General features: G+C 42.9%; 1 protein-coding gene across 15 annotated transcripts in view; it reads left to right on the top strand.

Annotated features, from left to right (window-relative positions):
• Nucleotides 1-27,033, top strand: part of LOC119177004 (uncharacterized) — a 282,220-nt gene that overhangs the window by 239,784 nt on the left and 15,403 nt on the right. For 14 of the 15 annotated variants that reach the window (XM_075877943.1, XM_037428340.2, XM_075877938.1 and 11 more), the window contains 2 exons: nucleotides 2,676-2,735; nucleotides 5,722-5,778. In XM_075877943.1, the coding sequence (XP_075734058.1) occupies nucleotides 2,676-2,735; nucleotides 5,722-5,778 (117 nt within the window). The remainder of the gene's footprint in view (nucleotides 1-2,675; nucleotides 2,736-5,721; nucleotides 5,779-27,033) is intronic. The other variant, XM_037428344.2, reaches the window with a different exon arrangement.

Genomic DNA, 27,033 nt, shown 5'->3' with positions numbered 1-27,033 from the left:
CGTTCTGTCCACGCAGGAAGGAAAGTTGTCCATAGTTCTGTCGCTGTACCACGCTGCATATCGCGGATCCCGTAGTGGTTTCGAAACGCTCATTGGCATCTGAATTGCGTGCTATCGGGCGGTCCTTTGAGAGTTGGAAACATTTTGTACCTTGGCAAAAAGAAAGAAATGGCTTTGCGGTGGGCACTTTAGGCAATATTACCTGCGGCACTCCGTTTCTACTTTTGTTGGCGGCGATTGCGCATGTCAGGGGATGCAAATTTGTAACTGGTGGTTAATGCGTAGGGTACATTTAATGCGTACTTATGCTGCCATCCCTGGCAGGTATGTATTAGCGGGGTTTCATTGTACCGTATTTACTCGCATAATGAACCCACTCCCATAATTGACCCATTCCCCACCTTGGTTCTTGAAAAAAGGAAGTTTTTTAATGTATCTGTTAATTTTATTTTGGTATGATAGCCAGTGCCCTTGACAATCAAAACACTGTTAAATCAAGTGAATATATGACAAAATAATTATGCAATAAAAGTCTGAACATTGTTTAACAGCCATGCTAAAGAGTTGCGAGCTCCGAGGACTTGATCAAAATTTAAAGGCCCCTGATGGATGAATGGATGTATCCGGCTGTGCCCTTTACTTTAGATTGGGTGGTGGCTCACGCCACCTAGCCGTAAAGTTAAGTACTATCACTGTGTGTTTAAAAATTGAATTTCACTCGCGCCTCGATTGTAGCCACCAATCAGCCTCCTCCTGGTTATTTCTACTCGTTTAAAGTCTATCTTGCTTTCACTGTCTTTAAACCCCAATGCTTTGAAAAATTCGGCGTCATTATCTTCGACTAAAGCGCGGAGCCCTTTACAGAGCATTATCAAATTTTCAGCCGTTTCCTCCTCCTCTCCACATGCACTACATACCGTGTCTGTGCCTTTGTATTTTGCTCGGTACGTCTTGGTCCGCAATACTCCCGTTCTAACCTCAAAGAGCAGAGAACTACCCCGAGAGTTGTCGTAAATTTTTCTTTTGTAATTTCTTACTTGAAAGTTTGGTATGTCTCCAGTGATGATTTCGTAAGCATTCCCATCTTCCACATGTACCGCTCTGTTTTCTTCACCTTCTTCTTAACCAATGTTTCCTTTTGGCTTGGTATTCTGCTGTTGTGTAAATACTTGCTTGACAGTTTTCGAGTTCGCTTCCTGCTTTTAGTATCAACATTCTTCATGTACAAGTAGCTGAAAATTTTCCTAGCCCAACGCTCCTCTCCCATTTTTCTCGGTTGCTCCTCAAATTCTATCTTGCTGCTAGCTTCGCTGCCCTGTATCCCCTGATTTGGGGTGTTCCCGTGTGCTCCCAAAGCACGTGTACCTATGCCACGTCGTTTAATTTTCAATCTTGTTCGAACTTCTGATTTCATGCACAAGACCGCATTGCCGAACATCAAACCCGGGGCCATGACACCTTTCCAAATACCTCTCACGTCATACCTATTGTAGTTCCACGGTGCCCTATTTTTCACTAAAGCTGCATTCCTGGTGCTCTTAGTCATTACATATCTTTCGTGCTCCCTTAGATACTCAGGCCCGTTATTTATCCATACACCCAAATATTTGTATTTATTCACTATTTATAGCGTGACTTCTGTATCTTATGCTCATTGCCTTTGTTATCATTAAAAAACATGATTGCCGATTTTTCCCAGCTGAACTTCAAATTAACCTATCTCCCTCATTACCACAGATGTCTATCAATCCCTGCAGATCTTCCTTGTTATTGGCTATTAATACTATATTATCTGCATACATCAATGCTGGTAATGACTGTTCTATGTGTTTTCCTTGCTTGGCAAAAAAGAGGCTGAATCCGAGTCGACTCCCCTCTAATTTGGCTTCTAGTCCCTGTAGATACAGCAAAAATAACAAAGGTGACAAGGGACATCCCATTCACTTTTTTTTTACTGGGGTTAACAAGAACCACTAGCTCTACAAAGCTATTAATTGCCATTACATCCATGCAGCAAATGACTGTACTGACGAAAGTATCTATAGATGATGGTAATCTTGTCACAAAAGTATTGATATAAATAATGCACTGCTATTGAGGCTTTTCTCTTTTTTTGGCACAGCCAAATCAAAATGGGCCAATTACTGCATGATGTGTCTAAAAGAGTCAAGTACTGAATGCTGGCGATAGTGAGCTTTATATGAATTAACTGCAACATTGTCCTGAATACCGGTGATTGTGAGCTATATACGAAATAACTGAAACATTGCTTTGCGGCAATAGTGACATGAGTGCACTGACACAAAAATTGCTAGAGAAGGCGCAGCCATAGTGTCATCAGCAAGCAGCTGCATTTTTCTCAGTTTAGCTTAATATTGATTTGGCTTGTTTTGAGAAAAGAAAAAAAGAAAAAGTACTTGCTCATGTGGTTACGCTGCAGGAAGAACAATGTATCAAAGAGGACTCTGTGCTGTGCAGGTGTGTATCAACATATGTTTTGCTAGGACTGGGCTTCAGCAACATTAAACCAAGATAAACATATGAATAAGAAGTGTGTTGGCCAGGTTCAGTATTGAAGGTAATGTATTTTAGCTGAAAAGTCCCGCAGTGTTCTCTGATGCATGAGGCAGTGGGTGTGGCATTTAATTAACCATTTGGGCTTGCTCTTGTTGCAGCAAGCAGAAGAAGTCACGAAGTGGCAGCTTCTCTGCCAGTTCCTCACGATCCCGCAGTCGGTGAGTCACATTCTCTCTCTCCCTCTTTTTTTCAGTCCCTCCTGCTTTGCTGTTAATGTCTGCGCATGATTTTATATTGAGGGTACACACTTCAGTGTATTAGCTGCGGCAAGTGGCTGCAGGTGTGAGGTCCAGCCCTAGTTATATGTACACTCAAACCTCGATTTAACGAACATGGATAGAACGAATTATTGGCTGTAACAAAGTAAAGTTTTGTCACAGATACTGCGTTCAGGGTGTGTACAGGTCTTTGAAAACCTTGAAAACCCTTGAATTTAAACAATGCATTTTCAAGGCCCTTGAAAGTTGAATTTTTTCACACATTTGAAAATCCTTGAAAATTTCCTGAGCACTCCTAATTGACATTGTGGCCTCTTTTATGTTGTAGATCAGCATACCTGCAAGTCCCCCAGATTTCGGCCAGTTTTTACGTTCGTACGGTTGTCACAAAAATTTCCCGAAAATTGAAGTCTATCCGTGATCTGGCCGCATTGACAAAAATGCAGCCAAATACAATCCGGGGTTTCTGCGAGCCCTGCGCTTTCCCAGCAGTTGGCTGCACTGTCCTGTCCATTCACATGTTTCTCACAAATACATACACGAGTTCTTTTAACAGAGATAGATTTTTGCTTGTTGTTTTGATGTTGCGAAAATTTGAGAGATACAAGTATGTTCACACCCCCCCCCCCCCCCCCTTTGAGACTCGCATTTTTTAATGTAGTTGGAAAACCCTACCCTGCAAGTATGGATCAGCATCGACTTGACAAACTCCCCATTTCCGAAACAGTAATTTTGCGTGAGTTGATAAGGTTTCATTTTCCAAAACTGTGTAGGGAATATTTTTACTGTGTCAAACCACAAAGAAACGAAGAGAGAGACTCTTAATGCTTTTCAGTGCATGCTCCTTCCCTATTATGCAAGCAGTGAAGTTAGTGATGTTCGTTATAATTGCGTTATATAGGCATGTTCGTTATAATTGCAATATGCATGTACGTCATAAGTGCAATAAATATGAGTCAATTTTAAAAACCTTAAAGTAAGAAAATTTCAGCATTGCGTGCCGCTTTTAGTCTTTAAAAAACCTGTGACGGGTCCTAGGAAGTCCTTGAATATCCTTGAATTTTCGCTTTGGAAACCTGTACAAACCCTGAGTTTTACAGATAAATGTTTGTAACGAATGTTTGGATATATAGTTTTTTCTCGTTAATTTAAACTCAAAGGGACCTCTGAATTTTGTTTGAATTATCAAGAAGTTTGAATTATGAGAAGTTCTCAGATATATGACTGTGAGTGAGATTACACCACACATTATGATTAGGCATTGATTTTATCAGATTTGAAAACTTTTTAAGCATTTTAAAACCCTAACTGCATGCAATGAACAGAAAGGAAAGGTGTAAGGTGCACAACTTGATTAACCATTTAGTACTGATCAGAACTTAAAAAAAAATGGTGAATCGCCAACTGCTTCTTTGCTATATATGCCTTCAGCACAAAGCTCTCTATAACAGTTGAGAAGCATCATGGTTTACCATGCATGTGCTTTGTTTTTAACATTTGTTTACTAGCAAAGCCTTTTTTCTTGAAGGCCTGAGGTGCTAAATTTTTTCATTTTTAGACTTAATATTATATAAAGCACAAATTTTTAAATAGTAGTGGGAAAGCAGCAGACATTTTCTGGTATGGAACTGCGAAAAGTATGAATTAACCATATTATGGAGTTTGAATTAAGGGGATTATAAATACACTGAAAGAAGAGAGGGCCAACCAAAAAATTTAGTTTTATTTGAATTAACTGAAAGTATGCATTATCATAGTTTGAATTATCGTGAATCTACTGTAGTGAAGTTATTTGGGAGCAGATGTGAATGTTATAATGAGGTTTGAGTGTAGTTAATACCGTATTTACTCGCATAATCATCGCACTTTTTTTGGCGGAAAACCAATGCAAAGTTGGAGTGTGCAAGAATTACGAGGGGAAAAATCTCTACGAAAACGTACAGAGCGAAAAAGAAAACGAAGTGGCCGCAAATCTGGATTCTCACACCAGCAACTAACAGCAAGCTTTGAGAAGTACTAATTAAAACTTACCTCAACAATAAAAGCACAGGTTCCACACAAGGCAAAGTTTATTTGAGACACTAAAAGTGCAAGCAAATAGTCGAGAATTAGAATACCATATGCAAAGCTTGTGGCTGTTGCGGGCATAGCGGTAGCATTTGACGCTCAACAGGAGCCCTCAAAATATAAGTATAGGGCGTCAGTATTGGGCTGATGGCTATTTACCAAACCGTCCGCAGTTTCCTTCTGAAGAAATAAAGTTTACCATCAATCCCAGTTTTAGGCACACGGCAGGCCAAACGAGTTTTGGTGGCTTTCAGCTGCCGTCACCAGTAGCAAACACAAAACTCGTAGACTCCGAAGGGCCTACCAGTGGCCCTGTTGCTGTTGTTTAGTGCATGATCTATCGCTTTCAACTTGGAAAGCAGCCATGTAGCTTCAGTATCGCCCCATAACGTGACAAGATTACTGACACAACATACAAAACACGCCGCGACGCGCAGTTGCCGCTCTTTGGCTTGGCTTGGATTTCATTGAATCTCCATGCAATAATAGTACGCTTGATGCTTAACAGATGGCGCATGCTACCATCATCAGTGGCTGGAATGAGCAGATGACATTATTGCGGCAGTTTTCGGGGGTGCAATAATTACTCGAGGAAAGAAATAAATCTTATTTTTGTTGGTCGATATGGGGGGTACGAGAATTATGCGAGTATTACGTGAGTAAATACGGTAGTACTAGGAAGGTTCTGATGGTGACTGTAAACGTGCGGAACGTATGCAAAGCATACGTTTTCCTTTCATATCATGCATGTAAGCATGTGCGTTGTTTGATTTATTGAATAACGCTGATTATTGCTAATTTGGTACAAAGTTTTGAGCTATATGATAAATGGTTTGTTATGTTTCCTTTTCTTTTTTAGGAAAACAATTTTATCTAAGGGAGGGAGACTTGAAACAAAGAAACGTTTCATGGCCACGTAAGCTGCAGCAAATTTTGGGTGTATTGTGTTGGTTGAAACACATGTTAAAAGGTTTGCCTAAATATGTTAATTTGTTAGTTTTGAAAGTATCGAAAGCCAATTTGGGAGGATACAAGGGAGAGGGCAGACTGCAGCATGTTAGCGATATAAAATCCATGAAAAAAATTGCTACTAAGTAACAGTCACACATCACAGGAACTGAATGTAAAAAAGGGGGGTGGGTGGGTATTAGGAGGTGGTAGACAAAATTACTGCACTGTCATTGGAAGTGACCTGTTAAATACACTCAATCCTGGATATATCAAACTCACTTTCCTCTATTTCCTAGCATGTCTCAGAAATCTGCATGCTGAAGCTATGCACTCAATGTATCTGTATTCAGCCTACTCCTGTTCACTAACACTATCGATGAGCTGCATCGCATAACACTGCTGCTTCTTTTGCTGATGGGTCTGCAGTTACCTTCACTGGCAGAAATATTCACTATGCACCAAAGTAGCTTAGTGGTCAAGGTGTTGCACTGCTAAGCTTGAGAATGCAGTTTCAGTGCCCCGCCACAATGGCCACCTTATACGAGATCAAAATGCAAGAACACCGAAGTACTTAGAGTTAATGTGCTGTCTGTTAAGGGGGGATGCTACACCTTCCAAAAACTCTTTTATTTTTGCGAGTACCTCAGTCAAATTTGGAGAGCCTATGTAGATTTTACTGCTGATTTCAAAAATCTAATTCTTTTTTTGCTGTGACAATTAGTTTTAAAGATATAATGAACTGCGACTTTTTCAATTGAGGCCTAATTAGCTAATTAACTGTAACTTGGATATTGATGTGCAACCTATAGAACCAATTCGGTATGTTCACAGTGTGCAATAAAGTATAAATCATTGTTCTGGGCTATTTCGAAGCAAAGTTGTGGGATGTTGAATATGACATGAAAAATTTCCCCATCTACACTTGAAACAAAAGATCCATTTAGAGAATTTTCTCCAAAAATTATTACAATAAAACTTACTTTACGACACATCCCCTGCATTTATCTTCGAAACAAAAAAGAAATCGCAATGATAACCCAGATAGAACAAGAGATATTGCTCCGGCATAATGGGAAGCACATGAAAATTGTCGTTTTGAGAAATCGAGAAAAAACGTGGGCACACATTTTTATTGCAGAAGATGCAACAAGACAACCTCAAAACGCACCAGAAGCATAGTCTGAATGCATTCTGTGCTCATGCCTCCTCTTCACTAGCTTCCGGAGTTCCAATGAGGCTGTTCTTTTCTTGTTGGAGACAATGCTGCGACGGTGGTCTTTTTCTCTCGCTCTCCTGGCACCAGTACTTGTCGCATTCATGTCCATTTCACCTAAGATTGCCGTTGCAGAATTCAAATTGCCCGTGTTAAAGCGCAGCACTGCTTCTGCAACAGCTGCTTCAACAGCGAACAGGGACGCATGGTGCTCCTTGGGGGCCAAACTCCAGATTACCGAATGTAGGCTCTCGTTGGAGTTCTGCGTTTTGCCGCGTTCGCACCTCTGAAGCAGGGCTCTTTCCGAAAGCCGGGTATAAACCGGTAGTAATGCCTCTGCCACGTCTTTCGGTAGATTGTAGGCATGCCTGGGGTCGGGCTCACCCTTTTCTTTTGCGGCATTGTGCCGACACCATGAAGTTTCACCAGCTGGGCACAGACTGTGGTCCGAGCATTCATCAGTGGAGGTGACGTGGCGGTATGTGGCCATCACAGCCTTTTGCATCTCGCCCACGTCACCTTCATGCGATTTCAGAGCCCGGCCATAATATGTGCTCAGCCTGGTGATCAGCTCACCTGTGAGCCTGCCTTTCCCACCAAGGCCTCTTTTCCCATCGCACTTTTGTTTCTGCACCAGGTTTCTCAATGCGGTGCCCATCCGTTTCTGTACATGATTAATACAGTCTTCCTTCTGCACTTCAATGTAACCATACACCTTGGCGTCTTGTATGGCGCAAAATGTCCTAGAGTCTCCATCAGACAGCATAGTTGTGTAGCGCAGGCCATGGCGTTCAAGCGACCTCTGAAATAGAATTAGAGCCGCCTCCACTTCCATTTGCCCCGCTTTGCTGTTCGTATTTTTTTGGCATTTGTGGTTAGCCTTCCATTCTTGATAGCCCTCACTACTAGGCTTTGGGCCCACCTCGCAGCCTAGGCAAAAGTTGGAAAGAACGACGTAGTCCAACACGTAGCCACTAAATAATTCGATAACTGTGCCCACGCCGATGTAGGAAGAATGGCCTCGCGTCTTCCACGTGCCGTCGTAGCTAATGGCAATATTGCCCGGTGGCCGAAGCACAAGTCATCATAAATTGTTCTAACCTTTTCTGCACATTCGCTCATAGCGGACTCAGCCGCTCGCGTTGCAGCGGGTGCCAGCGTGTTCTTCAAATGCCGCTGAAACGTCTTGTGGTGCATACCGCGGTGTGAGATGCCCATTGTTGCGAAAATATCGTTCATTTTCGTTTGGCCGTTGCCGGTAGCCACCATCGCCCTCGAAGCGAGAAGATTTACTTCAAACGGATTGCACGTTTTCGTGCCGTTCGCGCGGGGCGAAGTCCATTCATTCGCGATCTCGCCGCACCTTTCACACTGCACTAGCACTTTCACGGCAAGTCCGTAGTCCCGATCCCCTCTGACGATCGTAGCCGGTCCGTGGCAGGCTTTGCAACACAAGGCACCCATTATCGCGTTTAGGATATCTAGATGCATAAGCAGACAAGGAGCAGCGTGGTCCGAGTCCTGTGCGGTTGCCTCGCTACAACTCGCGGTGAAAAAGTCAATTTTCCGTGCAGTTGCTGGCGCCGATGAAAGCCGGTCGAGCGTCGCTTTCTCCCGGGCATGATTTTCTTCAACTTCGGCGTTTGTCACCACCTTGGCGTCGATTCGTAGTCGTCCGGAGTTCGCTTCACCGTCATCGTCGTCGGAGGCAACGCGCTCGGTCGCACCATCGCTGAACGGCCGCAGAGCGTCGACACATCGTTCGTCGGAGTCAACCAAGGGCTCTGATGACTTCGTAGACTTTCTCCCACGACCTTTGCGTTTCCTGCGACCAAATGCGTGCACGGTCCGATACTTTTTTGCGTTTCCAGGCATGGCGATACGATCAGAAGCTTCAGAGTGCTCTGCCGATTTCGAGGCGTCACAGCGGTAACCCTTTCAAAATGGCGTCGGGTCGCGTATGCAGGCGCAAGCCGCGAGCTTCCAGCCAACCGGAAAGCGCCATTTCAGTCACGTGCGCCGTTTAGCCAATGGCAGTGAGCGCGGCTCTTCGTCTTTGAGGCCCCGTTTTTCGAGCCGGGGAAACGCTCAATGTTGCTTACTGAATAAAAAAAAACAGCTGAAAACGCGTTCTTTCAAACAAGACTAAAATGGCGCCGATCGAGCGCGTAGTTCCCGCGTATCGTAGAGCCGAAACCTGCGCTATTCGCCCTCAATTTAAAGGGCAGGACGCCCGTTTTCGGTTTTTTAGAGTTGAATAACGATAAAAGTTGATGGTATTCGGCTATAAAATTTTGTAAATAGGTGCGCAATGATGTCGGGAACGCGAAAAGAAGGTCCGCGAAAACTCGATTTTTTGGCTGATTTTCGGTCCCGAAGTGCCGCGTCCCCCCTTAAGGAACCACAGGCAGTCAAAATTAGGTCAGAGGGCTCAACTAAGGCATTCGTCTGAATGGTACTATAATGTTGACATATAAAACCCCAAAATGTCATTTTGTGTAAAAAAGAATATTGAATGCCATTAAAAAACCACTGTTTCAGCAGTTTCAGCAAACAAGACAGTTTACAGTTGAATACCTTTATAAGAGCCATGCTCTGGGCAGGAAATCTTGTCTTTTATATGAGATGTCTCTTATAAGCAGAGTACCATGTATGCGTTTTCCTATCAACCCGTATTTTACTTTAGGCACACTGGTGTCTTCTATACCCATTTGTCTTTTATATCAGTGTCTCTTATAAAGTGTTTCGATTGTATATTTCAAGGGTTGTATATTTCGTACAAAAAAAAAACTGAGCTAGGTTCGTCTTTATTTATCATCCTGCAAGTTTGATGTTCATCACAGTTGTTTAGCAGCAAAAGTTCAGCATACTACTGTAACATGAAATATGTCCCAGTTCAGTAAGTGTTTCATGAGAAAGTGGGTTGGTTGCATGGTGCATGCGGCTTTTGACTTTGTGGGCAAGTCTGTAAGTTCTATAGTTTTTCCTAATCTGTGTGAGCCGTGCAGTGTTTACTGATAGCCACATTTCATTATGATAAGTTACCCGTGTGTATCCAGGATTGAGTGTATAAACATTACCTAAAACATTGACAGTATAGCTGGCTTTTGAGCTATCTATATACAGTGAAATCTCGATACAATGAATCTCAAAAGACGACTAAAAACCATTTGTTGATTTGAAAAGTTGTATTGAAAGTATTAGAAGTTTTTGCTAAAATCGTGAATATTAACAGAGCCTATCTTTGTTGTGCCTCTAATAAGCATGAAAAAAACAAAACAAAATATTACGGAACCAGTGCAGGAAGAGCACAGCCTTTTCTGATGTGGGCAGCTCGACTGCTGAAAAATGAACTCTTAAGTGTGCGCATCCTTCTTAACTCTTTCGCTACAGACCCATAGGCCATCAGACATGGAGTTCCGGTGATTTAAGGTCTCCTGCAAAAATTGAAAACTCGCGTTTTACGGACACGTAACACCATCTAGCCTAAGCTTGGGCAACCAACTTTCCACTTTCACTTCTTTTTGTTTACGTTTCGCCCGCCGAGCCGCTCTCGCGTGCGCACTTTGAACGAAATGCGGTTTCATTTTATGTGAGAATGGCCGCCCTTCCTCACCGCGCGCTGCGGCAGCCAATTGTTGTTGCAAGCACTTCAGCCAGACGCCTCAGACTTCGACAAGTACTACCAGGTAAGTTTCGTTTTTGACTTTGCGCTGCATATAAAGAAAAAACAGACTTGATATTTGACGACAACGGTATCCTTTCTTTGCTTAGGGTCTCAGCAATGTACAGCAAGGATGTTTTGCCGAATGCAGCAGGCCGTATCAAGTTTTCACCCGCAAGACATCCTGGTGCCCATCTTGCAGCAGCGCTACGGAGTGACGTGCGTCGCTTCTCTAGGGCGCTTGATTTTTTTTTCTTTTGTTTTTTAGACAGAAGTGCTCCAGACGTTATGTGATAACACAAACAAGTACGCCTGGATGCATATTTTGGACAGGCAAACCTACGCTCGCCGGGTCGGCTCTTGAGAAGAGGTAATGCCACTTTAGATGCTGAGGTTCATCGGACTTATCCTCTACATGGGTGTTGTTGATATACCACGGCTCCACATGTACTGGCGGACAACAGGAATATTGTCAGGCCTTCTCCCACCAAATATTATGAAACGGGACTGATTCTTTGCGCTGTTAGCTTTCCTAAGCATAGGGGACCCGGAAGATCTTGCGGCTGCAGCATCTGATGGGAAGACTTGGAGGGTGTCATGGCTCCTGCGACACATAAATCTGCAGTCACGAAGTTTGTTTCAACCACAGCGCAACCTTGCGGTGGATGATTGCATGGTGAAATCAAAAGCCAGGTCAGGAATCAGGCAGCACATTCGGTACAAAGTGACGAAATTTGTATATAAGCTGTGGGTGTTGGCAGATTCAAATACCGGCTATACAATTTTTTTGTGTACACTGGAAAACATGAGGTACCAGGACCCCATGGATTAGCGTTTGACGTTGTGACTCGGCTTTGCTGGAGTATCTCCATCAGGGATATAAAATTTTTATGGATAACTTTTATACGTTGGCAAAATTATTCGAACACCTCCTTGAGCACAAGACACTTGCCTGTGGGACCACTCGCAAAGATCGTCGGGGCTTCCCAAAAGAATTGAAGGATGCTACGTGGAAACGAAGGGTGCAGCGTGGGGATGTTGGCTGGATTCAGGAAGGCAACATCCTTTTCATGCAATGGAAGGATCGACGTTCTGTGTGTCTGATGAGCACGATGCACACAGCAAATAAACATGTTGCTGCTAAAAGGAGAGAGAAAATGGAAGGCCAGTGGGCTGTGAATACCATAAATAAGCCCCTTCTTGTTCATGAGTACAACACCAGAATGCTCGGCGTGAACAAATCTGATCAAATAATTGCCACGTACATCATACTCAGAAAGTGCGTACGTTGGTGGAAAACCTCGTTTTTTCATGCTGTGGACATTGCGTGCGTACACAATTTTATTTTGTTTCAGGAGCACCAGAAAGAGAATCCAAATGTGGAAGAACTATTCAGAAACAGGAACTTTGACCAATTGGCATTCGGAGAAGGATTGATTCAACAGATATTTCAATCCGATGAAGTTTCTCAAGAACGTGCCCCTTTCTCACCCCCCTTCTCCCCTCTAGATCCTGTTGGGCACCAGCCGAAAAATATTGAAAAGAAAAGGAACTGCAAGCTCTGCTACGAAAAACAAAAACGCAAAGCAGAACGAACGTATTCTGCTCAACCTGTAAAATTTACCTTTGCTTCCTGCCTTCACGAGACTGTTTTGCCAAGTGGCACAGTTGTCGGGGCCAGTAGGTTGATGGGCCAAAAAAAATTTTTGACATGCTGCACTGGATTTGTGTTGATACTAGAATTATAGCGAACTAGTAACAATTTGTATCTTTCAGACTTCTCAAAATAATTTTTAACTCTCTACATTAACTTACTTGTGAAATGCTTGTATAACGTTTTTGCTTGAACGTTTTTGTTATTTAACAATTAAATTTTCCAATTCTATAAGTCTTATACCAAAGTGTTGTATATGCATAAAAGGCCGAATCAATAAGCTATCATTTCATATATTACAATTCAAAAGTAATCAATTTTTTTGTGAAAGCACAAAAAAAAGTGCCGTTTTTGCGCCGTAGCCATAGAGTTAAACACTGCAGAGCATCGGCGTTAAATAGTGATTCTTTACGTTGGTTTGCGTGCACTGTTTCAGCGCAGCCTCTTGTCGCCGGTTCCTTATCACGACAAATGGTATGGATCTTATCGGTCATCAGCTAAGGTTCGTCGTCGCACTGCTTCGTCGTCGCACTGTACATAGTGTTCGGGTGTTAATGAAATATACATGGGTAATAACCTGCTACTTCATTCCATAAGTCACTCGCATCGCATTTTTCAATGTCGTAGCATTCCTTCGTGCTGCTCCCGAAGCTCATCATTAACGTTCAACCATCAACCAAAAGGCTAGAAAACAGCCGTAACAAGCACGCAGGTAAAGCTGCCCGAAGAAAACAAAGGCGACGACGTGAAGCCTGACGCCAAAAACAAGTACCAGGCGATGATGATGGCAATAATGCTATCGCGCATTTGTAAAGGGCGGGCACGTAGAGAAATATGCGGGCATTATGATGATGATGATAGTGGCTGGCACGGAGCTGGGCATTATTTTAACAGCTGTGAGTTACTTTTTAATATCGCTATTCTCTGTGTTGAAGTGTTGTGGAGATAGGAGGGGGATAAAATTTATTTGTTACTTTGAAACATTCGGTATTCTAAAATGTGTAGTTGGGGAACATTTTCACAATTAACCTATCAACATTTGGAGAGGGTTCAAAAAAGCTAATCTGAAAAAAATTATTAATCTGAGGTTCACTATAACGAGATTTCACCATGCATGCAACATCTTTAAGCAAAATTATGTAGCACCAAGCACTCATGTTCCAAGCCAAAGCACTTGCATGCAGGAAGTAACTATGTGGTGTTGTGTTGATCATGTGTAGTAAAACACATTGAAGCACATTTTCTTGAGGGAAAGCATCTCTCCACGTCTGAAGTCTTTCATCATCAAAATTTTCACAATTTTATTTTATTCTTTCATATAAAGAATTACTGAAAGGGGCCAGGGGCATAGCCAGAAATTTTTTTGGAAGGGGGAAGATTAAAAAAAACCTAATGCATGTTTGTCCATGCATTTGTGTGTGTGTTTGCTTGTGCACACATGCAAAACTGAAAATGTTAGGGCCGTTCCACGCGCTTTCCGCACAGCCACAACGCATGTGCTGGCACCCCTCCCGCATGCAAGCAAGGGGACAAATAAGCCAATTGGCGACGCTCTTTCACCCTTCAGCGTTGCCTATTAGCTTATTTGTCCCCCGCTTACATGCGGTAGAGGTCCTGGCACGTGGATTGCGGCTGTGCGGGAAGCACGTGGAACGGCCCTCAGGGTTGGGGGGGGGGGGGTGAAACTTATGTCAACTGCATTAAAAAATTCTCGCTGTTTGAACCGAATATGCATCGGCATATCATATTTGTGGTCTTCTGCAGAAAAGGAAGACTGCAGGTGCTTGAAATTATATTTAGGTCACGAAGAGTGGTCATGGAGCAGACAGGCAAGTTATACACATGTATTCGAGAAGTCTCCGAAGGCCTTTAACCTCATTTTGAATTCTAATAGTGATAAATAAATTGCAGTTGTTGCCTCTTTATGTGCTTAGCATAATGTCCATACCCATAACTACTGTTCGTGCTCTAATGTCGCTTGTTGCAACCACAGTTCCCCGTTGGAAAGACTATACTCCCCATCTGAAAAGCTGGTTGCAGCTCTACTAAGGCTAGGCGATTTCAACCAATCACAAAGGCGAGTGCCTTCGCGTTGTATTAATCCACGCACATATTTAGCTGTGGCCTAATGAGTTGAGCGCCCGCACCGCGAGATCGTTCACGCCACAGTGAGCCGAAATTCGAATACGGCCAGGGGAACATGTTTTTGTTAAACTTTTTTTTTAACTATAACATTTTGTTGCTGGCTGATACCAAATGCACCACACTGCAGTATTCAAAAAGAGGGCTTGTTCGGTTTGTATTAAAAGTTTCTGCTACTGTGATTGCTGCTCGCGGAATTGAATAAAAACATCTGAAGGTCGCTTGTTTTCTAAAATGTATTTTTTGTCGAATTCTCTTGGTGTCTAAAGTGTATTTTTTATCGAAATCCCGAGGTGTGGACCTCGGGTTTGCTTCGTGATGATGTATGCCAGAATGTGCAATCCTAAAAAAGCACGCGTGGTGATATAATTTCTGCCTACCAAGTGCCCTCGAAGCAGAGGTCTAAAATTTTTAACTTACCCAGATTATGCGACACTTCACTACTCAAACACCCAAGCCACTGTAAAGTGTCTATCGCAGGTGTTATTGTGAATAATTTTCATTTACAGTTGTAGAAATCATGTGATGTCACCACTGATTTTTTCCACGATCTACACAGTCTGCATGAAACGGACAGATCCAAATTGTCGGCATGCATCTTTATTGTACCAGCAGCAACCTGCCTTTTCCACTAGGGTCTTGAAGGCCTGTAGACAGCCCGAATCAATGCACTTTATGGACGTTATCCGTGGTTTCATAAACCCACGCTTGTCTACTTGTGTGGCCAGTATTGACCCATGTTTCATCAGTGTAAAAGATGGGCCTACATTGGCGCCACAACTCTGCAATTTGATGCAAGTAGCGGCGGTGAGACTGCACAATGTGTGGTGCTTCTATGGGGAGTGCATTTTGAGACGTCCTGTGCATAGTTGCCGTTCACACAGATGGCAGCTCGCTGTCCTCTTCGAAGGGGCGCGTAAGCTTACTGACAATGGCGAACTCGTTTCTGTGAAAGAAACTGTGCACAGTCCTTCGCAGCACTTCCAGGTCGAAGTTGTCTAGCCTCTTTTTTGCACTGGCATCCTTTCCCACCACATCACTTCTTGGGTGCCAACATTCTGCCCCCCTTTTCATTCTGAAACGCCCACTTGTAAGTACAGTGTCCACTTGCTCACCTTTGTTAGTTGTGCAGTCCTCTTAGCGAGAAAATTCATGCTGGCTCTTTCTCTACACTCATTCTGAAGCGATTCTAGGATGTTCAACGCTTGCCATTTTCGGATCAAATTGCACTTTTGAAAAATGGCATGAACTAGACGCTACTACATTGGAGGAAGCCATGTTTGTCAAGAACTGTGCACAACTTTTTAGAGCCTCCACATTGCGTTTTGACCTGCGTTTGTTTGCCCGTACGCAATAAATATATCATTGCTCTTTTCAAGAATGCTATTAAATCAGTGCTTATTGAGTGAATTCATTCTTAGCATACTTTCAACATAATTTGTGAATGTGTAAAAAACTAATTTATGATGTTGGCAAGTAGTAAAAAACAAATTGCAATACTAATGCGGAGACCCTCAAAATAATTACATCGAAGGGCTTCTAGTTGGTTTAAAATTATAGGATAATGCACAAAAGCACTTATTGCAGCTATTAGACCAACAAAAATATGTACCCATTGAGCGTACTAATTTGCAGTGCGCCGCTATACTGCCAGTGGGCACCACGTAGCTTCCACAGTGCTACAACCAGATTGTAAGATGGAGTATAGTGCACAGCATGCTGTAAAAGACAATTTTTTTATAAAAGCATGTGTGTGTACTGCTGTGAACAGTATCACCAGCATTTTGTGGAAAAAGTGCTCATGAAACATTTGCTTTGCACAAACAGCTCACTGCTCATAAAAACTTGTTACCCCACAGGTTGCATAAGAGTTTGGTTAGGAGTGAAAGGACTCTGGCTTAATGTTCTGTCCCAGATAACAGCTCTCACTAGAAGTAACGTTGAAACCAAAGTTGCCATGTATTCAGAGAGATGCCCAATATGAATAATAGTTTTAATCAAAATTTTCGGTTTACATATGCAAGGTTCCTTCCAGCAGTTTACTAAAAGTAGACAGCTATGCTAGTGCTGGTATTTTGTGGATCGGGTGGCTTCTGGCTTGTATAGAGAGAAAGGGGGGAGCTTCGTGCAGCTGCCAAACAATTCTAAATTGTACGCCACACTGCATAAAGTTTATTACTACTACTAGACCATACTTCAAGATTACATTAAGTTCAGCGAAATAGTTCCTAACAATTGTGAATCTCTAATCGAAAAAATTGTGTCAAGTTAGAGAAGTGTTGGTTAGAGAATTGTTTGTGCGACTACAAGTTTTTGTAGGACAAGTCTTTTATTGCATTAATCACAGTGAGCGTGCACGATGATACACTTGAAAAGTCCGTTTTGGTTTAATTAGCTTGTGTTACAGAGATGTGTATTACTATTAGATTTTAGTCCGCTGCGGTGGATCAGTGGCTACAGCGCTCTGCTGCTGACCTGAAGCTCGCTGATACGATCTCGGTCACGGTGGTCGCTTTTCAGTGAAAGTGAATTGGTTGAGGCCAGAGTGCTGTGCTACGTCAGTGCACGTTAAAAAACACCAGATGGTTAAAATTTTTGGAGCACTCCACTACGGCATCTCTCATAATCATATCGTAGATTTAGGACGTAAAACCCAGATAATATTATTAGTTTTTATTGACTTTCATAAACGTTCATGCAAGCCACTGAAGTTTTAACATCATATAATGGTGAGAATTTATTATTTATCAATAATTAGCTGCTGCTGTGGCTTGTAGGATCTTGCTGAGAAAACATGGTGTTGCATCCAGATGTTGCTCTCCTGCTCCTCGGCCACGGCAATATTTTATACGAAAGAACTAGTCAAAATTAACTATAAAAGATTCCAATTACCATATATTTTATAGAATGCACAGTATATTTCTGATCTGAAGAACCAATTAATTATTAAACCCTCTATATTATTATTCAACAGCTGCATATAGCCGCTGTGTCTTAGTGGTACTTACCTACAGAGCAGAAACCTGGAGGGTTACAAAAAGGGTTCAACTTAAATTGAGGATGATGCAGTGAGCGATAGAAGGGGAAATGATAGATGTAACCTTAAGATACTGGAAGAGAGCAGAGTTCGTCAAGGAACCAACGGTGTAAAGATATCGTTATTGAAACCAAGATGAAATTCGCATGGGCCGAGCACGTAGCCATAGCGCATAGGTAGGATAACCGCTGGTCATTAATGGTAACTGACTGGATTCCAAGAGAAGGCAAGTGCATGAGATGGAAATAGAAAATTAGGTTGGTAGATGAGATCAAGTTTGGTGTAGAATGTGGCAGTAGAAAGCACATGACTGGGTTGATTGGTGGAACATGGGAAAGGCCTCTGCGCTACAGTGGGTGTAGTTTGGCTGATGATGTTTATTATTATTAATTCATTGAACAACAGCAGGCACTTCATCGGAGAACAAACTCCTAGGTTGCAGTGAAAAAACAGACATCATCAGAATAGATCATTTTGATAGCAAACAGAGTGCATGAAAAATTTAGAGAGCTTGCATTTGCAGTATTGTAACTAAAGTATCAGGCGGAGCATGTGAAATGTATTTCGGGGATACGTTTGGTGGCTTGAGGTCATCAGATTAAGTATTATTATTGGGGCTCTCTGTAGGAAAATGAAGAGCAGTAATTTTAATTGATCTCTCATGGTATTCTGAATATCATATTTATTCGCGTAATCCTCCCACTCACATAATTCTCGCACACACCACACTGCCCTACGAAATATGAATTTTTGTTTATGCGAGTAGTTATTGCACTCTTGAAAATTACAGCAGTAATGTCATCTGCTCCTTTCAACCACTAACAATGATAGCACACGGCAGCCTGGCGCCATCTCTTGAGCATCATGTGTACTATCAACGCACGAAGCCCCAAACTGATCGAAGCCAAGCCAAAATGGCAAGTGCGTGCAGTTGTGCAAAAGCCGACTGCAGTAAGTATGGTATTACTTACACCAGCTTAAATAAATAGAGACATATTTGCATTTGAAACTGTGGGACTTGTAAACGCTCTAAAAAGCTGATTTGCTGCTCCAAAGTAATGTTTGGCTGCTCTAAAAGCTGTGCCAAGATGGCCTCGGTTCATGACATCACTGCAATCTAGGTAAATGTTGCTGCTATAGTTCTGCAGATTCATTGGTAAAATAATAGAAACGAATGAAAGGGACACAAAGTGCACAACACCGCTGCTTCCAAATGGAAGCCACATTGCTTGAAAAGGAAATATGTACCTAAACTTGACCCAACACCCATGAATGCACAAGGCAAAAAACAAAACAAAAAATGAATATACGAAAAAGCCTTGATGTTGGCAGCCAGAATCGGGGTCAAAACCACAAAGTGAATGTTACGTTTGCAATGAACGTGCTGAAAAGGACCAGACAAGTTCCTGGTAAACGATGTTTATTGTCCCATGCTTGTGGGTTCGTGGCTCGAACAAGGAAAGCACCGGTGTAAAGCAGCACGCTGCTTTTGACACCTATTGGCGCATGCGCACTTCGAAGAGTGCTCTTATCAATAGAGTGCCAGCAGACACAACGCCACCTCTCCTTCTTTTAATAACACACACTACAGTCCATCAGAGTCCAGCTTGGAATCTGTCTGGTGGGCGACGATTTCGCATGGGGTAGTGTCTTGCATCCGTGGGTGCTGGTGTCACCTGTGGCGTAACCGGAGTAGTCCTGGGAGGAAATGGTGCGTCACCAGTCCCGGGAAAAACCAGGAACTTGCTGGTCGTAGCTTCGCCAGGTGTTCCATGCATAGAGGTAACGTCCTCTGCAGGTCTGTGCAGCAGCCGATTTTGGTGGCGACCCCAGGTGGAGGTGTTCCTGGCTGTGCTTGCACACACTTGGAGAGAGACAGGACCTCTTTGACCAACAATCACAGCGGGGGTCCACTTTGGTTTTCCAAAATAATTACGGGTTAATACGTTGTCGCCTACCACAAAATGTCGTTTGCGACACGGATGACTCGGTGCCTAAGTACAGTGTCTGTGAACTACTCTTTCCGCCCACGGAAGGCTTTACGGCATCTAGCTGACTCTGTAAGTGTCGTCCTAGGAGCAATGCTGTCGGTGATTCATGAGTTGTCGCAGGCGGCAGGTTGCGATACGATAGCAAAACTTATGCAGCTTTACCTACAGTGTCTCTCCTGTGCCATCTTTGCAGAGGGCGTTCTTTAAAGTTTGAATGAAACGCTTTGCCAGCCCATTGGAGTTGGGGTGGTAGGGAGCCGTGAGGACGTGTCGTGCCCCCATTTCCTGCACGAAGTGCTTGAACTCCTGCAAAACAAATTGAGGACCATTATCGGAAGGAATTGTTTCAGGGAAACCAAAACGGGCGAAGAGCTCGGTCAAGCAACGAATTGTGCTTTCTGCTGTTGTCGAGCGCATTTCCAAAATCTCTGGCCATTTGGAATGTGCGTCGACCTCCACTTAAAGCATGGCACTCTGAAAAGGTTCTGCAAAGTCTATGTGAATGCGCTGCTATGGTGAAGTCGGCCATGACCACGGATGAAGAGATGCTTTGATTGGCGTGTTATGTTGCTTTCGACAGCTAGCGCAGGTTTTGATGCGACGTTCGAGGTCTGCTTCAAGCTTTGGCCATTACACATAGCTGCGTGCTAGCTCTTTGCTGCACACGATGCCAGGATGGCCATCATGGAGTTCGTCCAGGACGAACCATTGCAGTTTTGCAGGGACGACTACTCTTGTTCCCAGTATAACGTATTCCTGATGCACCGTCAGCTTGTTGCACCTGCAAAAAAAAAGGCTTCAACTACTCATCGTACTTCTGGACATGGCGATATAATTTTTTGTGCTTCACAGAAGAATGCGTCAGCGATGGGAATGCATTGACACTTCTCTTCTAATATACATTATTCCTGAATATTCATTTCCTTTCAACATGGTGTTTTTTCTCCAAGCTCAATGGGTGGTTCACGACCTCACTAAAGGGAGAGGTGTGAAGTAATGTTTTTAGACATAAACAATTATAATAGTACTCATGCAAATTTGCATATGTTTAGTTAAGGACAAGTTATGCTGCATCCTGTAGCAGCTGGATGTCGCTTTCCAATCTTGTTCGCTGTTTATTATGAGACCAGAATACCGTATACAGGGGTGGAATAGCTACACCATTTGGGGCACTGAGCACCAAACTCTCTTTCTTGCGCTGAACCACCTGTGCTGTGCCAAACTCGCATATCAGCGCCCTACTGCGCCGCAGAGCCAGAATTCAGCTCCCATATGCGAAAGCAATCAAATGCTGTGCGTGGAAAAGTGGTTGAAACATAGTCTTCTTGATGTGATCGAAACTGTTATAGTTTCAGTTTCGTAAAGGCTGTGATCGCTCCAGAAGCAGCTGTAAACTTCTATCCTAAGGGCGTGGTGGCGATCGCTATCTGGGCGCGATCACGACAAGCATCAGCGCGAATAACTCGTGAACTCTTCCGCATGCTGCGCTCTCAGCGTGAAGAGACTGCCAGAAAAGAATCTCTCCTCATTTTGTAGAGATACACAATATCGAATCTAAGAGAGTAGTTGGCTGCCAGCCTTACACTTCTTGCAATCATATTCGTTGCTTTGCCATTCCAGAAAAACTGTTTTTTGAAACATGATGGCAGGCAATGGTCGGAAAAGAAGTCAAGGAATTAGCAGTAATGGCACTCAAAAGAAGGGGTGTTATGCCCGTTTTCTAGAACAGCCTAGCAAAGACTGGTGCATCTGGGTGCATCGTGGACATGACTGCTCATCGAGGGTGCGCACGTATTCTCGTTTATTTAGCCAATGTGCTTCGCACTTATCAACTTGGCGGTTGACGATCGCACGTTCAGGTAAAAAACAAAAAATAAACTCATTGGATGTACATAACTAAGATAGTCGCAGTTGCACCACAAGTGTGGAGCACATGCGCCCCCTGAGCAGTGGAGATGGGCTGGATTGTTCGACCTCTGCTTTAGCCGTGTTTGTCACCCCAGCTCGCGTGCTTTTACTCGCGGACAGAAGATATGATGCTTGGTAGTATGCTATCAATTTGGAATTTATATGGGACATGACGGCAACACCAAGAACTCTTCAAGAGTGTCCCTATAATTTCTGTCACAAAAATGAGGCTATTGCATAATTTAGCTGATTGTTTGAAAAATGCCGTTTCACAGGTGCTTTGAATAGGGCTAAATCTGCTCTTAATGTTCTTACTGCTCTAAACTTGCTTGAAAAGACCCTTCTGGCTACTCCAAGCCTGCTACAAAAAGCACTTTTGCTTGCTTCTAGGACTGCTCCCAAACCTATGTACCCTGTTTCATCTCTGTGCATAGGGTGTGCTCTTTCGAACGTGGTAGACCTACACCATACTTCGATGGAGGCGGAAATGTTGTAGGCCCGTGTGCTCAGATTTGGGTGCACGTTAAAGAACCTCAGATGGTCAAAATTTCCGGAGCCCTCCACTACGGCGTCTCTCATAATCATATGGTGGTTTTGGGACATTAAACCCCACAAATCAATCAACCTACACCATACTTGTGTGAGTGAAAATATGCGAGGGCTGCCAATCACAGTGGCTCAGGCAGATAGGAAATGTGCCGGTAATCTGAAAATGCGCAAGAAGAGGTCCTGGAAGAGGGACTGCGTGGCTCCAGCATGAACTGTAAGCTTTTACCGGCTGGTAATGGTCATCCACGGGTGCAATATCTTCAAAGGGATGTGCTGTGTCTCTTTGCAAATTTTGTGTTGAAGCCATAGGCAGCAGCATAGGCATTTTTTTCGTGCTGCAGTGCTTGCATCTCCTTACACCAATGTGTCAGTGAGTTAAGCCAGGTATCAAGATGAAGGCATGAGCTGCTAGCTTTACTTTACATAGCATTCAAATTTGTTGCGATCTCATTTATTGCGTTGCCTTTTCTTTGCAGCTGTGACTTTTTTTCATTCTTTTATCAGCATAAGATCATTTGTACATGTGGTCTGGCAGCTTTGACACATATAGGCAGGTAATCTGGCTGTATTTGACAGCTTGTGCTGTAAGAACACAAGTTTTCAGTTAGCACTGAGAAAGGTGGACGATGTTCTTTAGCATGAATAATCAAAAAATATGACTTGACCAAATTAATTCAATTGAGCAGTTTCAATAGGCAATGTTAAATTATACTGAAAACATATTAGAACAACCAAAAATTTGAAACAAGCAGACATCTGAAATATGGAATCTTCAGTTATTGCTAGTCCACTGTGTTTCTTTCCTTTATTCAAGGAGGCAATCGGTGCTCACTCTTCAATAGGATGGAAAGGTGGGCTAGTTGGTAATTCATGATGGTTCAGTGAACCGGGAGCGCGGGGGTAAACACAGACACAAAGCAAAGAAGAGGCACACAGCATGAGTGCTCAACTAACAACTAGTTTATTCTCACGTTAGAAGGACATACAAGTACACAAGGATGCGGTAGTCTAGTGGCTAAGGTACTCGGCTGCTGACCCGCAGGTCGCGGGTTCGAATCCCTGCGGCTGCATTTCCGATGGAGGTGAAAATGTTGTAGGCCCGTGTGCTCAGATTTGGGTGCACGTTAAAGAACACCAGGTGGTCGAAATTTCCGGAGCCCTCCACTACGCTGTCTCTCATAATCAAATGGGACGTTAAACCCCACATATCAATCAAGTACACAAGGGTGCGCATGCCAACAGAAATACGATGATAGTGTGAGCAGCAAGCGTGGCGTTCATTCGAAGCACTTGTCTACGAATTATCAATATAGTTAAACTCACGGTCAAGTAGTGATAGTGACGGATGGCTAATACAATTATTATTTCTAGAAATGTGATATGCTTCGGAAATTTCATGCGTGGTTTGAAGCGGATGCCGGAAAAGTACACTTGTTTTTTCATACAACGGTTGACACTTGCAGGAATTGCAATGTGAAGCTAAAACGGAAAAAGGAGTATTTTTCAAGGAACTCAAATGCTCCCTGAGGCGTATGTTCAAACATCGCCCGGTCTGGCCAATGTACATGCGACCGCACGTTCGGTATGCTATACACCACTCCTAAAAAACACTTAACAAATTGTTTTGCATGTTTCTGCAAACATCCTCTGCTTTTCGACGTGCCCTGCGTTCTCCTATGCACCATGGCGCAGATACGGCCTAATTTATTGGGTGCAGAGAAAACGCGCACACCAAACCTGTTCCCCACACTTTTCAGTCCATGCGCCAATTTATGAATGTAAGGGATGACGGCCACGCATTTGCTTCCTTTATTGCAGTCTGCAGAAACACATGCACGTTTATCACCGTTTCTCACCATCTGCAGAAGTCTCTCACACACCGATGCGATTAGATACGGCGGGTAACCGGCCTCGAATAACCGTCCTAGCTGCGCTAAGAAATCATAGTGCACCATGTGGATACAGCTTTTTTCAAGTGCTAAACGAAAGCATGACAAAACAATTCCTCGTTTTATAAGCTTGGAATGACCGGATGAGTAATTTAAAACAGGTTTTGCGGATCGAGGGTTATATTGCCAGCAAATATGATTACCTCCAAAGAATAAAGAAAGGTCTAGAAATTGCAATTTATGATTGCTCGGAACCTCCGAGGTAAACCGGAGGCCCATGCCTTCCGTCTCGAAGCATGCCAAAATAGCGTCATAGTTCACTGCAGAACATTTCTTTTCAAAAATCAGATAACGTATCTGAAGATTTTGATGCCAGACGGTAGTTTATTGCTTAGGGCAGTGTCCACCTTTCCTAGGAAAATGTTGCTTAATGCAGGAGCTACACTGGAACCTGTCCACACACCCGATTTCTGCATTTACAGGTTTCCAAGCCATACGATGAAGGTCGACTTTAGATAAAACGTCAAAATTTTTTAAAAAGGACTCGGTTGACACTCCTGTATGATTCCTGAATGATAGTTCGTCATTGTCTTCCACAATGCACTGCTCAACGCAGTTTAGCAACCGATCTTGCGGCAAAAAATAATATAGGTCGACTACATCGACACTACACGCTGTTACCACTGAAAACTCACTGGTGTTTAAGTATTCAACCAAAACATCCGAGTTTTAACGTAGAAAGGGTCGTTCATGTGCAACACAGATAAATGCTTCTGCAGATATTTTGACACAGCCAGCTGCCACGAGTCCCTCTCCGAGATCTTCAGTCATTAGGGCAGTGCCTCTCCTGCTTTCTCACTTTGTATCAAACTATGTATAAAAATATTTTTGCAGTGAATAAGTATCACTAGACAAGAGAAAAACATTAACATAATAGAATCTGAAAAAGATGCAGTAAAAAAATAGGCATGTCTCGTAACACATTTGGTTGCCCCTAATGTAGCAAGGCATAAAAAAATATCTCTACAAGGGCGTCATTCCAAGCACTCATAGCATAAGAAAATAATTAAAATTTGAGTATGTCTAGGCAACATTTGTACTCTAATTTTTTTTTTTTTGTATTACCACATCTTGCCAACACGTTGTTTTTATAAATGCTCCAGAGAAACTTGAGCCTTTACAGTTTTTGACAGGGCTATAGTTGTTTCCAATACATCCGGTGTGTAATATTACGAAGGGGAAATCATAATTGCTGGTTAGAAGTATCACAGCCTATTTCGGTGCCCTTTGTAATTTACTTTTCAATAAAACAGTGTAGAGGCCCATAGTCACATCATTTAACTCTTCCGAATTTCTCGTTAAAAACCTTGCTTACGATTTTACAAATGTTTCCCTAGTTTTTCGGAAAAATATTTTGTTTTTGATAGAATACTTCTGTTGAAATTTTTTTCAAATAGCGTGGCTATTCAATTAGCTTCAGCGCGTTGTCATAGTGAGTCGTGGAAGCCAAGAAAACAGCATTTTGGTATGTTCCGCTGCTACCAGACAGTACGTACTCTTATTATTGGGAGCAGCAGCTTCATCGTTTTGCAGAGGAGCTAGATATAGGCAATTTAGTGACTTCTGTGATCTTTTCGAGGGATGGCTACGAATACATACCATAGAGACATTATATTCATACTGCCTTGGCGCATTCTCAGACATGTGGCAGTGGCATTGTGTGCAGGCCAGTGGTTAGGACTTCACTGTTTGTGTCGCTTTTTGCATGACCAGCTGCGGCGTTTAATGCAGTAGGACTGCCATGTTTAACGGTGAATTGAACTGGTCATTTTTAAGCACTCTAGAAGTTTTAACAAATTCGTGTAAAATAGAAATTAAGCATCACTACTGAAAATATTAGCACCAGTACATTATAAGGAAAGAGGAAAATGACTTTTGCATATAGTTGTTCTCGTTGTGGAGCATTAAATCTGTTGAGTACACCACATTTAAAGTTAGTCTGAGCACTCTCAAACGACCACCGGAATGTGCCATAAGCTGTAGAGGATTCGTAGTGCGATGGCAGGCTCAAAGCTGGGACAGTACTTTTCTGTGTTTCTGAAGTCGTACACATACTTACCAACTCTCCCAAACCACAGTGTAAAAAGTATTTAGGTGGACCAATGAAGAACTTTTGTACTCGTTTCGTGGAGAGGGCGCGAGATGGTGTCGCAGTGATCGTGACTGTACGTGGCTGAGGCGAGCTATCATGCATGGTCGTTTCAGGGCCGCGGATGCTACTCGAAATAGGTAAAAAGAAAACCACTGTCTCCTCTCCTATAAAGAGTGGGAAAAATAAACAAAAACGGTGAACAAATGTGAAATTTTGACGATACAGCCGCAAATATTAGTGGGAGATGTTCACTTCACCTCCTCGATGGTCCACGATAGGCAAATGCTTTTGCTTTTGGACACGTGAAATTGTGCATTTAAACACATGGCATTGAAGTCACATTCCAAATATGAGAGCAGATAGTTCTGTTTGTTGAAGCAATCTTACAAATGACAGCAGAAAAAAAAAAAAAATGGTCAATTTTTGTCATAGCGGTCGCATTTGGGTGAAAGCTACATGCTAGAGGTTCATGCACTGTGTGATGTCGGTGCACGTTTAAGAACACCACATTTCCGAAATTTCTGCAGCCTCTCTACAGTGTCTCCTAATCATATAGTTATTCCAGCTCATAAAACCCCAGATATTCTCATTAACAAGTGTACCTCTCTCACGGAGAGAAGATGGCACACCCAGGCAGGGTTGGTTCATAGAAAATTATCAATTCACAGTGAGGATAAACTAAAAATGGCAGATTTTGTTACAGTAATTTAGAGATGCATTTTATTGCAGCGATGTAGAGATGACCCGCCAGCACACAATTGAATTGCGCTCACTCCCCTGATGAGCATCTCAATATCTTTGCTGCTACTGACGCTGAATGGGAGTAGCGAATGCAGCCATAGATAAAAGGCAATAAAGTCTTAAAACAGACGCGAAGCATTTTAGCATTCCTGTTGATTTTCGTTTATAATTATAGTGGAGCGGACTTGGACACTTAGTTGGCCTCAAGCGAAGCTTTGATGCATGCTTTCGGGGCAGCATCGTCCCTTATTGTTCAGTTCATGTATGTCCCAGAAAGACA

This window comes from Rhipicephalus microplus, chromosome X, assembly GCF_043290135.1.
Source record: "Rhipicephalus microplus isolate Deutch F79 chromosome X, USDA_Rmic, whole genome shotgun sequence".
Taxonomy (NCBI): domain Eukaryota; kingdom Metazoa; phylum Arthropoda; class Arachnida; order Ixodida; family Ixodidae; genus Rhipicephalus; species Rhipicephalus microplus.
Note: the sequence above shows the minus strand (reverse complement) of the source record. Positions and strands in the feature narration are given on the sequence as shown.